This window comes from Oncorhynchus nerka, unplaced genomic scaffold (genome assembly GCF_034236695.1).
Source record: "Oncorhynchus nerka isolate Pitt River unplaced genomic scaffold, Oner_Uvic_2.0 unplaced_scaffold_953, whole genome shotgun sequence".
NCBI classification, from domain to species: Eukaryota; Metazoa; Chordata; class Actinopteri; order Salmoniformes; family Salmonidae; genus Oncorhynchus; species Oncorhynchus nerka.
In genome coordinates, this window is record NW_027040360.1 from 89,769 (window position 1) to 103,889 (window position 14,121).

General features: G+C 49.4%; 1 protein-coding gene across 1 annotated transcript; it reads right to left on the reverse strand.

Moving 5' to 3' along the window:
• Positions 1-7,793: 7,793 nt before the first annotated feature.
• LOC135570655 (transcriptional coactivator YAP1-like) lies at positions 7,794-11,978 on the reverse strand. Its single transcript, XM_065016609.1, has 2 exons — positions 11,312-11,978; positions 7,794-8,016 (listed from the first exon to the last, which is right to left on the reverse strand). The coding sequence occupies exons 1-2, from the start codon at positions 11,510-11,512 to the stop codon at positions 7,936-7,938; spliced, it is 282 nt and encodes a 93-aa protein (XP_064872681.1). The 5' UTR covers positions 11,513-11,978; the 3' UTR covers positions 7,794-7,935.
• Positions 11,979-14,121: the final 2,143 nt, after the last annotated feature.

Genomic DNA, 14,121 nt, shown 5'->3' on the forward strand with positions numbered 1-14,121 from the left:
CAAGGGGAACTGGCTTCCATCACAGTACTACAAGGGAACTGGCTTCCAAACCAGAGGGTCATCATGGCTGAAGGAAACTACAAGGGGAACTGGCTTCCAAACCAGAGGGTCAGCATTGGCAGAAAGAAACTACAAGGGGAACTGGCTTCCAAACCAGAGGGTCATCATTGGCTGAAGCTTCCATCACAGTAGCGTCATCATGGCTGAAGGAGGGGAACTGGCTTCCATCACTAGTCATCTGAAGGAAACTACAAGGGGAACTGGCTTCCAAACCTCATCATGGCTGAAGGAAAGAGGGGAACATCAAATCCAGAGGGTCATCATGGCTGAAGGAAACTACAAGGGGAACTGGCTTCCAAACCAGAGGGTCATCATGGCTGAAGGAAACTACAAGGGGAACTGGCTTCCAAACCAGAGGGTCATCATGGCTGAAGGAAACTACAAGGGGAACTGGCTTCCAAACCAGAGGGTCATCATGGCTGAAGGAAACTACAAGGGGAACTGGCTTCCAAACCAGAGGGTCATCATGGCTGAAGGAAACTACAAGGGGAACTGGCTTCCAAACCAGAGGGTCATCATGGCTGAAGGAAACTACAAGGGGAACTGGCTTCCAAACCAGTCATCATGCAGCAACCACAGCTTTATGAGTCACTGGAGTTACCTCCCAAATGGCACCCTATTCCATATATAGCCCATCGGGCTCTGGTCAAAAGTAGTGCACTATATAGGGACTAGGGCTCTGGTCAAAAGTAGTGCACTATATAGGGTGTAATTTGGGACGTTCACACTCGGGACGTTCACACTCGGGACGTTCACACTGGGGACGTTCACACTGGGGACGTTCACACTGGGGACGTTCACACTGGGGACGTTCACACTCGGGACGTTCACACTCGGGACGTTCAAACTCGGGACGTCGGGACGTTCACACTCGGGACGTTCACACTCGGGACGTTCACACTCGGGACGTTCACACTGGGATAACTGGCTCTACTTGGGGCCCTGCAGGCCTGCTGAAAGAGATCCAGAATGAGTGAATGTGATGACTACTAAACTGTTTTAAACACCATATCCTAAAAGACCAGTCTGTCACCTTTCTCTCTGTTTGACTCTGTTATTACATCTCTCTCCCTCTTCTCTTCTTGCCGCCATGGGTTGGTCAGACAACCCCTGTTTATAAATAGGAGTGTTTTTTCAGCAGCTCTGCTGAGGAGGTCTCTTTTCATTTCAGATCGAGTGTCTCTCAACTTTGATGTGCGGCCGATACAGAATGCTTTCGGGGTGCCTAGCTCCGTAACACGGTCACAAACATGCCTAGCATTGGAACGCTGTACTCCAAAAGCGCCATGGCGACAACCTCCGTCTCTGTTATGTCATAACATTCTGTAACATATCACTGAGACCAAAAAAATGTCATTTTACTGAAAAAATACATGTAAGAGAAGAATATGAAGATGTCAACTGAGTGAATTACCAGAGTTTTGCAGGTTCTCTCTATTTTCAGAAAAGAGAAAAGCCAAACGTAACTATGAGGGACAAAGAGGAAGTAATCAAGACGCTCCTACTGAGATTATGGAAGTAGTTGACCAACCACAGCAGCTTCCTGTGAGAGAGTTGACCGCAAACATAGCTAGGGTTAACTAACACAAAAAGCCACAACATCACCATTCAGTCTCCCCAGTGGTGTAAAGCTACAACATCACCATTCAGTCTCCCCAGTGGTGTAAAGCTACAACATCACCATTCAGTCTCCCCAGTGGTGTAAAGCTACAACATCACCATTCAGTCTCCCCAGTGGTGTAAAGTCCTCCAGATCAGAGGCATCGATGACCAGGGATTTTTCAGTGAGTCCCCAGATCAGAGGCAGTAGGGATGACCAGGGATGTTCTCTGTTTAGTGAGTCTGTCAGTCAGGGTAAAGTAGGGATGACCAGGGATGTTCCCTCAGTGGTCCTCCAGAAGCAGTAGGGATGACCAGGGAGTTCTCCCAGTGAGTCTGTCAGATCAGAGGCAAGGGATGACCAGGGAGTTCCCAGTTTGTAAAGTCTGCAATATCAACAGTAGGGATGACCAGGGATGTTTCAGTGAGTCCCCCAGTGGTGTAAAGCTACAACATCACCATTCAGTCTCCCTGTTTGGTGTCCTCCAGATCAAAGGCAGTAGGGATCACCATTCAGTGATCTCCCCAGTGGTTTTAAGGGACTGGGGTCAACTATCATATAGTGGTTTTCAGTCTCCTAGTGGTGGATAGTGGTTTTACTAGAGGGGCTGGGGTCAACAGTGATATTCAGTCTCCCAGTGGTTTACTAGAGGGGCTGGGAGTCAACTAGTGATATATAGTGGATAGTGGTTGTACTAGAGGGACTGGACATCACTATGATCAGTCCCCAGTGGTTGTAAAGGGACTGAGGTCAACATGATATATAGTCAGTCTCCCCCAGAGTTGTACTAGCTACAACATCAACATTCAGTGGCTTTACTGGAGGGACCCAGTGGTGGCTTTACTGGAGGGACTGGGGTCAACATCATGGATAGTGGCTTTACTGGAGGGACTGGGGGTCCCAGTGGTGTACTAGAGGGACTGGAGGTCAACATCACCATTTAGTGGATCCCCAGTGGTGTACTAGAGGGACTGGGGTCAACTACCATTAGTCTCCCCAGTGGTACTAAGGGACTGGAGGTCAACTATCACCATTCAGTCTCCCCAGTGGTTGTACTAGAGGGACTGGAGGTCAACATCACCATTCAGTGGATCCCCAGTGGTGTACTAGAGGGACTGGAGGTCAACATCACCATTCAGTCTCCCCAGTGGTTGTACTAGAGGGACTGGAGGTCAACATCACCATTCAGTCTGGATAGTGGTTGTACTAGAGGGACTGGAGGTCATCACCATTATAGTCTCCCCAGTGGTTGTAAAGCTGGGGTCAATAGTCACCATATCAGTGGATCCCCAGTGGTTTGTACTAGAGGGCTGGGGTCAACATCACCATATAGTGGATCCCCAGTGGTTGTACTACAACATCACCATTCAGTCTCCCCAGTGTTGTGTAGAGGGAAGGGGTCAACATCATATGCAGTCTCCCCAGGGATGTTCTCTAGTTATAGTGGTTCGCTCCAGACTGGAGGTCAACTAGTGATATATAGTGGATAGTGACCAGGGACTGGAGGTCAACTAGCTATATATAGTGGATAGTGGTTGTACTAGAGGGACTGAGGTCAACTAGTTATTTAGTGAGTCCTCCAGGGATCAGAGGCAGTGGATAGTGGATGACCAGGGATGTTCTCTAGTTATTTAGTGAGTCTGTCAGAGGACAGGGGGAGGCATATATAGTGGATAGTGGTTGACCAGGGACTGGGGTCAACTAGTTTAGTGAGTCTGCTAGAGGGACAGGGTCAACTAGTGATGATATAGTGGATGTGGTTGTATAAGAGGGACTGAGTCCTCCAGATAGTGATATCAGTGGATAGTGGTTGTACCAGGGATGTCAACTAGTGTTTAGTGAGTCCTCCAGATCAAAGGCAGTAGGGATGAGGATGAGTGATATATAGTGGTTTTACTAGAGGGACTGGGGTCAACTAGTGATATATAGTGGTTTTACTAGAGGGACTGGGGTCAACTAGTGATATATAGTGGATAGTGGTTTTACTAGAGGGGCTGGGGGTCAACTAGTGATATATAGTGGATAGTGGTTGTACTAGAGGGACTGGAGGTCAACTAGTGATATATAGTGGATAGTGGTTTTACTAGAGGGACTGGGGTCAACTAGTGATATATAGTGATATAGGGACTGGGGTTGTAGTGGCTTTACTGGAGGGACTGGGGTCAACTAGTGATATATAGTGGCTTTACTGGAGGGTGGGGGTTGTGACTATAGTGGACTGGAGGTCAACTAGCTATATATAGTGGATAGTGGTTGTACTAGAGGGACTGGAGGTCAACTAGTGATATATAGTGGATAGTGGTTGTACTAGAGGGACTGGGGTCAACTAGTGATATATAGTGGATAGTGGTTGTACTAGAGGGACTGGAGGTCAACTAGCTATATATAGTGGATAGTGGTTGTACTAGAGGGAGGGTCAACTAGGAGGTCTAGAGGGACTGAGGTCAACTAGTTATATATAGTGGATAGTGGTGGAGGTACTAGAGGGACTGGAGGTCAACTAGTGATATATAGTGGATAGTGGTTGTACTAGAGGGACTGGAGGTCAACTAGTGATATATAGTGGATAGTGGTTGTACTAGAGGGACTGGAGGTCAACTAGTGATATATAGTGGATAGTGGTTGTACTAGAGGGACTGGAGGTCAACTAGCTATATATAGTGGATAGTGGTTGTACTAGAGGGACTGGAGGTCAACTAGTGATATATAGTGGATAGTGATTGTACTAGAGGGACTGGAGGTCAACTAGCTATATATAGTGGATAGTGGTACTAGAGGACTGGAGGTCAACTAGAGTGGGGACTGGAGGTCAACTAGTGATATATAGTGGATAGTGATTGTACTAGAGGGACTGGAGGTCAACTAGCGATATATAGTGGATAGTGGTTGTACTAGAGGGACTGAGGTCAACTAGTTATATATAGTGGTTGCGCTAGAGGGACAGGGGGTCAACTAGTGATATATAGTGGATAGTGATTGTACTAGAGGGACTGGAGGTCAACTAGCTATATATAGTGGATAGTGGTTGTACTAGAGGGAGGGACTAGTTATATAGAGGTCAGGACAGGGGTCAACTAGTGATATATAGTGGATAGTGATTGTACTAGAGGGACTGGAGGTCAACTAGCTATATATAGTGGATAGTGGTTGTACTAGAGGGACTGGAGGTCAACTAGTGATATATAGTGGATAGTGGTTGTACTAGAGGGACTGGGGTCAACTAGTTATATAGAGTGGTTGCGCTAGAGGGACAGGGGGTCAACTAGCTATATATAGTGGATAGTGGTTGTGTTAGAGGGACTGGGGGTCAACCTATGTGAGAATGCTGTTCATCGACTACAGCTCAGCATTCAACACCATAGTACCCTCCAAACTCGTAATCAAGCTCGAGTCCCTAGGTCTCGACCCCGCCCTGTGCAACTGGGTACTGGACTTCCTGACGGGCCGCCCCCAGGTGGTGAGGGTAGGTAACAACATCTCCACCCCGCTGATCCTCAACACTGGGGCCCCACAAGGGTGCGTTCTGAGCCCTCTCCTGTACTCCCTGTTCACCCACGACTGCGTGGCCACGCACGCCTCCAATTCAATCATCAAGTTTGCGGACGACACTACATTGGTAGGCTTGATTACCAACAACGACGAGACTGCCTACAGGGAGGAGGTGAGGGCCCTCGGAGTGTGGTGTCAGGAAAATAACCTCACACTCAACGTCAACAAAACAAAGGAGATGATTGTGGACTTCAGGAAACAGCAGAGGGAGCACCCCCTTATCCACATCGATGTGGAGACTGTAGTAAGTTTTAAGTTCCTCGGCGTACACATCACAGACAAACTGAATTGGTCCACCCACACAGACAGCATCGTGAAGAAGGCGCAGCAGCGCCTCTTCAACCTCAGGAGGCTGAAGAAATTCGGCTTGTCACCAAAAGCACTCACAAACTTCTACAGAGGCACAATCGAGAGCATCCTGTATCACCGCCTGGTACGGCAACTGCTCCGCCCACAACCGTAAGGCTCTCCAGAGGGTAGTGAGGTCTGCACAACGCATCACCGGGGGCAAACTACCTGCCCTCCAGGACACCTACACCACCCGATGTTACAGGAAGGCCATAAAGATCATCAACCACCAGAGCCACTGCCTGTTCACCCCGCTATCATCCAGAAGGCGATGTCAGTACAGGTGCATCAAAGCAGGGACCGAGAGACTGAAAAACAGCTTCTATCTCAAGGCCATCAGACTGTTAACCATCCACCACTAACATTGAGTGGCTGCTGCCATACATGTAAAAATGTATCACTAGCCACTTTAAACTATGCCACTTTATGTTTATATACCCTACATTGCTCATCTCATATGTATATACTGTACTCCATACCATCTACTGCATCTTGCTTATGCCGTTCTGTACCATCACTCATTCATATCTTTATGTACATATTCTTTATCCCTTTACACTTGTGTGTATAAGGTAGTTGTTGTGGAATTGTTAGGTTAGATTACTCGTTGGTTATTACTGCATTGTCGGAACTAGAAGCACAAGCATTTCGCTACACTCGCATTAACATCTGCTAACCATGTGAATGAGACAAATAAAATTATGTTCCAGCTGTAACCTGATCCCCAGACACTACGTTCCAGCTGTAACCTGATCCCCAGACACTATGTTCCAGCTGTAACCTGATCCCCAGACACTATGTTCCAGCTGTAACCTGATCCCCAAACACTACGTTCCAGCTGTAACCTGATCCCCAGACACTATGTTCCTGATGTAACCTGATCCCCAGACACTACATTCCAGCTGTAACCTGATCCCCAGACACTATGTTCCAGCTGTAACCTGATCCCCAGACACTACGTTCCAGCTGTAACCTGATCCCCAGACACTATGTTCCTGATGTAACCTGATCCCCAGACACTACGTTCCAGCTGTAACCTGATCCCCAGACACTATGTTCCAGCTGTAACCTGATCCCCAGACACTACGTTCCAGCTGTAACCTGATCCCCAAACACTACGTTCCAGCTGTAACCTGATCCCCAGAAACTATGTTCCTGATGTAACCTGATCCCCAGACACTACGTTCCAGCTGTAACCTGATCCCCAGGCACTACGTTCCAGCTGTAACCTGATCCCCAGACACTATGTTCCAGCTGTAACCTGATCCCCAGACACTATGTTCCAGCTGTAACCTGATCCCCAGACACTACGTTCCAGCTGTAACCTGATCCCCAAACACTACGTTCCTGATGTAACCTGATCCCCAGACACTACGTTCCAGCTGTAACCTGATCCCCAGACACTATGTTCCTGATGTAACCTGATCCCCAGACACTACATTCCAGCTGTAACCTGATCCCCAGACACTATGTTCGAGCTGTAACCTGATCCCCAAACACTACGTTCCAGCTGTAACCTGATCCCCAGACACTATGTTCCAGCTGTAACCTGATCCCCAAACACTACGTTCCAGCTGTAACCTGATCCCCAAACACTACGTTGCAGCTGTAACCTGATCCCCAGACACTACGTTCCAGCTGTAACCTGATCCCCAAACACTACGTTCCAGCTGTAACCTGAGCCTCAGACACTACGTTCCAGCTGTAACCTGATCCCCAGACACTACGTTCCAGCTGTAACCTGATCCCCAAACACTATGTTCCAGCTGTAACCTGATCCCCAGACACTACGTTCCAGCTGTAACCTGATCCCCAGACACTACGTTCCAGCTGTAACCTGATCCCCAGACACTACGTTCCAGCTGTAACCTGATCCCCAGACACTACCTTCCAGCTGTAACCTGATCCCCAGACACTATGTTCCAGCTGTAACCTGATCCCCAGACACTACGTTCCAGCTGTAACCTGATCCCCAGACACTACGTTCCAGCTGTAACCTGAGCCTCAGACACTACGTTCCAGCTGTAACCTGATCCCCAGACACTACGTTCCAGCTGTAACCTGATCCTCAGACACTACGTTCCAGCTGTAACCTGAGCCTCAGACACATATGTTTCAAAAGTGCACTACCTTTGATCAGGGCCCATAGGGCTGTTATTGGATCTTAATAATATCATTATTAAAAAGGCATAGAGAGTTAACATATATAAGGTTCTGTTATTAAACTTACTTGAGGAAGTATCTTTGTCCAGAGGGGGTCTTGGCCATCTCCCAGCCCGGGGGCAGGGGCATGTCCTCTGGGATCTCATAAGATGACTGTCGGAGGTGCGGTGGGGGAGCGCCAGCAGGGACCATGCCCAACAGGGGAGACACTGCCCCTAGCTGTAGGGAGGCAGGGGACGAGTGGGCACGCACGTGGTGGGGGGGATGGCACCGGCTGTACCTGCGTCTGTGCTGGTCTGGGCGGAGAGAGGAGGAGTAGGAGAGGGGAGTCAGGGAAGAGGAGGAGTAGGAGAGGGGAGTCAGGAAAGAAGAGGAATAGGAGAGGGGAGTCAGGGAAGCAGAGGAATAGGAGAGGGGAGTCAGGGAAGAGGAGGAGTAGGAGAGGGGAGTCAGGGAAGAGGAGGAGTAGGAGAGGGGAGTCAGGGAAGAGGAGGAGTAGGAGAGTGGAGTCAGGGAAGAGGAGGAGTAGGAGAGGAGAGTCAGGGAAGAGGAGGAGTAGGAGTAGGAGAGGGGAGTCAGGGAGGGAGGAGGAGTAGGAGAGGGGAGTCAGGGAAGAGGAGGAGTAGGAAAGGGGAGTCAGGGAAGAGGAGGAGTAGGAGAGGGAGTCAGGGAAGAGGAGGAGTAGGAGAGGGGAATCAGGGAAGAGGAGGAGTAGGAGAGGGGAATCAGGGAAGAGGAGGAGTAGGAGAGGGGAGTCAGGGAAGAGGAGGAGTAGGAGAGGGGAGTCAGGGAAGAAAAGGAGGAGTAGGAGAGGGGAGTCAGGGAAGAGGAGGAGTAGGAGAGAGGAGGAAGAGAGAGGAGGAGTAGGAGAGGGGAGTCAGGGAAGAGGAGGAGTAGGAGAGGGGAGTCAGGGAAGAGGAGGAGTAGGAGAGGGGAGTCAGGGAAGAGGAGGAGTAGGAGAGGGGAGTCAGGGAAGAGGAGGAGTAGGAGAGGGGAGTCAGGGAAGAGGAGCAGTAGGAGAGGGGAGTCAGGGAAGAAGAGGAGGAGTAGGAGAGGGGAGTCAGGGAAGAGGATGAGTAGGAGAGGGGAGTCAGGGAAGAAGAGGAGGAGTAGGGAGAGGGGAGTCAGGGAAGAGGAGGAGTAGGAGAGGGGAGTCAGGGAAGAGGAGGAGTAGGAGAGGGAGTCAGGGAAGAGGAGGAGGAGTAGGAGAGGAGGAGTCAGGGAAGAGGAGGAGTAGGAGAGGGGAGTCAGGGAAGAGGAGGAGTAGGAGAGGGGAGTCAGGGAAGAGGAGGAGTAGGAGAGGGGAGTCAGGGAAGAGGAGGAGTAGGAGAGGGGAGTCAGGGAAGAGGAGGAGTAGGAGAGGGGAGTCAGGGAAGAGGAGGAGTAGGAGAGGGGAGTCAGGGAAGAGGAGGAGTAGGAGAGGGGAGTCAGGGAAGAGGAGTAGTAGGAGAGGGGAGTCAGGGAAGAGTAGGAGAGGGGAGTCAGGGAAGAGGAGGAGGAGTAGGAGAGGGGAGTCAGGGAAGAGGAGGAGTATGAGAGGGGAGTCAGGGAAGAGGAGGAGTAGGAGAGAGGAGTCAGGGAAGAGGAGGAGTAGAGAGGGGAGTCAGGGAAGAAGAGGAGGAGTAGGAGAGGGGAGTCAGGGAAGAAGAGGAGGAGTAGGAGAGGGGAGTCAGGGAAGAGGAGGAGTAGGAGAGGGGAGTCAGGGAAGAGGAGGAGTAGGAGAGGGAGTCAGGGAAGAGGAGGAGTAGGAGAGGGAGTCAGGGAAGAGGAGGAGTAGGAGAGGGGAGTCAGGGAAGAGGAGGAGTAGGAGAGGGGAGTCAGGGAAGAGGAGGAGTAGGAGAGGGGAGTCAGGGAAGAGGAGGAGTAGGAGAGGAGAGTCAGGGAAGAGGAGGAGTAGGAGAGGGGAGTCAGGGAAGAGGAGGAGTCAGGGAAGAGGAGGAGAGGAGAGTCAGGGAAGAGGAGGAGTAGAGAGGGGAGTCAGGGAGAGAGGAGAGTAGGGAGAGGGGGAGTCAGGGAAGAGGAGGAGTAGGAGGGAGGAGGAAGGAGAGAGGAGGAGTAGGAGAGGGGAGTCAGGGAAGAGGAGGAGTAGGAGAGGGAGTCAGGAAGAGGAGGAGTAGGAGAGGGGAGTCAGGGAAGAGGAGGAGTAGGAGAGGGGAGTCAGGGAAGAGGAGGAGTAGGAGAGGGGAGTCAGGGAAGAGGAGCAGTAGGAGAGGGGAGTCAGGGAAGAAGAGGAGGAGTAGGAGAGGGGAGTCAGGGAAGAGGATGAGTAGGAGAGGGGAGTCAGGGAAGAAGAGGAGGAGTAGGAGAGGGGAGTCAGGGAAGAGGAGGAGTAGGAGAGGGGAGTCAGGGAAGAGGAGGAGTAGGAGAGGGGAGTCAGGGAAGAGGAGGAGTAGGAGAGAGGAGTCAGGGAAGAGGAGGAGTAGGAGAGGGGAGTCAGGGAAGAGGAGGAGTAGGAGAGGGGAGTCAGGGAAGAGGAGGAGTAGGAGAGGGGAGTCAGGGAAGAGGAGGAGTATGAGAGGGGAGTCAGGGAAGAGGAGGAGTAGGAGAGGGGAGTCAGGGAAGAGGAGGAGTAGGAGAGGGGAGTCAGGGAAGAGGAGGAGTAGGAGAGGGGAGTCAGGAAAGTGATTCACTAACTGGTGCATGAGTCACCCAGATTACTGATGGAAAGTTTTCATAAAAAACACCTAAATGTTGTTCAATCATGTTCCGCACTATTCAAAGTAATTCATATAATTAATTATAGTCAAGTTTTATAACGAGTTGAGTTCAATAAAGAAATACATTGGTTGTTGTTCCATGCAATAAGAACAAACGTTCTGTTCCTAAACTTGAATGAAGCAAACATTATGATAATAAGAAGGCCTCGTCTCACTGCTCGGTTTATAAAGCCTGGAGAAGACAAGAGGGCTGATGCAGCAGGGACAACAACTTTGGAAGTCCTGAAAGCGCATACTCCGACACGTCCATGCCACCGTCAAAACCGCGCATGCGCACCGGTTGGCTCAACTCACTCATTAAAGATCAGAAACCGAAAGGGTTAAAAAGTGTAAATGGGCTACGAGTGATTCCACCACATGATTTCCTAAGCTTTTTACTAACATTAAAGGGCATGCATTGTTTAACTAAACTGACCTGTTACAAGCATAGGGCCTCACGCTGCAGTCCATTCCTCGATTTACAAACCTAACAACTTTATATCAATCTTAAAACGAATATTATGTTCATCATGGTGTATTAATTAAATAATACTTTTCGGAAATACAATAAACTGCATTATATCAAGCCTACATAAGATATATCTGTACCTTAAACGTTTGGAATAACTTACATGAACTATAGTAATAGCACGTAGGTAGTACTAGTTAATATGCCTTAACACTTAGAGAAAGTTATTCAACAACTCCTGAAAAAGTGAAGCTGCTTCAGTTGATTCATCTTGATTTAGACAACAGAAGATACCTTCTAATGTAATGAACGTGTTGGGACACAGTCGACTAGTAACATGCGCAGCGGATAGTTCTCTTATAGTTGGTGAAGTGTCTGGGGGCTTTGTATCTGGGCTGTGTGTGAGGGTGGTCTCTCTCGTCTTACTTGTCTGGAGTGGGACTTTGGCTCTGGCGGTTTGAAGAAGGAATCTGGAAGCTTTCTCATCCTCATAGGGACGGAGGGGGGGACGATGGTATTTTTCGGGTTCATAACAGCGTTGAAAAGGGCCTCCAGGTCCGTCTCGGAGTCTCCACGGACGTGGATTATCTGGTGACCGGCCGGGGGGTTGTGCTGGCTCGGATCCATGTTTATTCCAACAAAAAATATATTTTTTTAACTATTTACCCGAGAAAAAATATATGTTTAAAAAGACTCAACCCAAAGAGACAAAAAAAAAAATCACGTTTTTCGGAGAGCGAAACTCGAAACCTCGATCATCGAAAGTTAAATCAAAGGGAGTCCAAAAAGTAAATTTGATGAAGTTATGTTCTCCCAGCAGCAGGGTTAGCTATCGCAGTCACCACCAACTGTACACTTCTTTCTGATGTTTCGGGAGAACACACTGTAAAATATAACAACGCGCATATCTACTCAACTGTATCTGTAACTTTTACACACAAAAAAAGAAACACAAAGAAAAAGTTGAACCTTTACCTGGCTAAAGTCAAATTACTGCACAGATTTACCCTCGAAAGTTTTTCAGATTTTTCCCTAAAAAACGAGTGACAGCGCACATTGCAAATCCCAGCCGTGTCAGTGTTGTAAAGTTGAGTCTGACTTGGGTCTAAACTCTGACTCATGTGATCTGAGCCTCAGACCGGGCGGAGCCTGGCCGCGTTATCTGGAACGACAAGTTCCTTTAAAGACACGGAGAGAACTTCCTCGACCGCAATATTACATTAAAACAGCTTCATATTTTAGACAAACTTCAAGTGCTTTGGTGTGGGGGAAAAGTTATTTTAATTATACTGAATAAAAAATATAAACGCAACCATGCAACAATTTCAAATATGTTACTGAGTTACAGTTCATCTAAGGAAATCAGTCAATTGAAATAAATAAATTAGGACCTAATCTATCGATTTCACATGACTGGAAATACTGTTAGTTAAAAAGGTTGTGGATCAGAAAACTCCTCCGTATCTGTTGTGACCACCTCATACAATGACACATGTTTATTTTAAGTCACTTGAGAACAAATTCTTATTTACAATGACAACCTACCTCGGCCACGTCCTATGGGACTCCCAATCACAGCCTGGATATTTGAACCAGGGACTGTAGTGTCACCTCTTACACTGAGATGCAGTGCCTTAGACCGCTGCGCAACTCAGGAGCCTCGTCTCTTTTGCATAGAGTTGATCAGGCTGTTGATTGTGACCTGTGGAATGTTGTCCCACTCCTCTTCAATGGCTGTGAGAAGTTGCTGGATATTGGCGGGAACTGGAACACTCTGTGGTACATGTTGATCCGGAGCATCCCAAACATGCTCAATGGATGACATGTCTGACTATACAGGCCATGGATGAACTGGGGCATTTTCAGCTTCCAGGAATTGTGTACAGATCCTTGGACATGGGGCCGTATATATTATCATGCTGAAACATGAGGTGATGGTGGTGGATGAATGGAACACAATGGGCCTCAGGATCTCATCACGTTATCTCTGTGCATTCAAATTCCCAACAATAAAATGCGACTGTGTTCGTTGTCCGTAGCTTATGCCTGCCTATATCATAACCCCACCGCCACTATGGGGCACTCTGTTCACAACGTTGACATGAGCGAACCGCTTGCCCACACGACACCATACACATGGTCTGCGTTTGTGAGGCCGGTTGGGTGTACTAGCAAATTCTCTAAAACAATGTTTACAGTAGAGAGCAACAGCTCTGGTGGACATTCCTGCAGTCAGCAGCTCTGGTGGACATTCCTGCAGTCAGCAGCTCTAGTGGACATTCCTGCAGTTAGCAGCTCTGGTGGACATTCCTGCAGTCAGCAGCTCTGGTGGACATTCCTGCAGTCAGCAGCTCTAGTGGACATTCCTGCAGTCAGCAGCTCTGGTGGACATTCCTGCAGTCAGCAGCTCTAGTGGACATTCCTGCAGTCAGCAGCTCTGGTGGACATTCCTGCAGTCAGCAGCTCTGGTGGACATTCCTGCAGTCAGCAGCTCTGGTGGACATTCCTGCAGTCAGCAGCTCTGGTGGACATTCCTGCAGTCAGCAGCTCTGGTGGACATTCCTGCAGTCAGCAGCTCTGGTGGACATTCCTGCAGTTAGCAGCTCTGGTGGACATTCCTGCAGTCAGCAGCTCTGGTGGACATTCCTGCAGTCAGCAGCTCTGGTGGACATTCCTGCAGTCAGCAGCTCTGGTGGACATTCCTGCAGTCAGCAGCTCTGGTGGACATTCCTGCAGTCAGCAGCTCTGGTGGACATTCCTGCAGTCAGCAGCTCTGGTGGACATTCCTGCAGTCAGCAGCTCTGGTGGACATTCCTGCAGTCAGCAGCTGCTGCAGCTCTGGTGGACATTCCTGCAGTCAGCAGCTCTGGTGGACATTCCTGCAGTCAGCAGCTCTGGTGGACATTCCTGCAGTCAGCAGCTCTGGTGGACATTCCTGCAGTCAGCAGCTCTGGTGGACATTCCTGCAGTCAGCAGCTCTGGTGGACATTCCTGCAGTCAGCAGCTCTGGTGGACATTCCTGCAGTCAGCAGCTCTGGTGGACATTCCTGCAGTCAGCAGCTCTGGTGGACATTCCTGCAGTCAGCAGCTCTGTGGACATTCCTGCAGTCAGCAGCTCTGGTGGACATTCCTGCAGTCAGCAGCTCTGGTGGACATTCCTGCAGTCAGCAGCTCTGGTGGACATTCCTGCAGTCAGCAGCTCTGGTGGACATTCCTGCAGTTAGCAGCTCTGGTGG

What these genes read in the sequence shown, in the direction of transcription:
- LOC135570655 (XM_065016609.1), bottom strand. Translation starts at nt 11,512, where the DNA reads ATGGATCCGAGCCAGCACAACCCCCCGGCCGGTCACCAGATAATCCAC. An exon ending in CAAAGTCCCACTCCAGACAA is followed by an intron (nt 8,017 to 11,311) that starts GTAAGACGAGAG and finishes CTCTCCGCCCAG; the next exon opens with ACCAGCACAGACGCAGGTAC.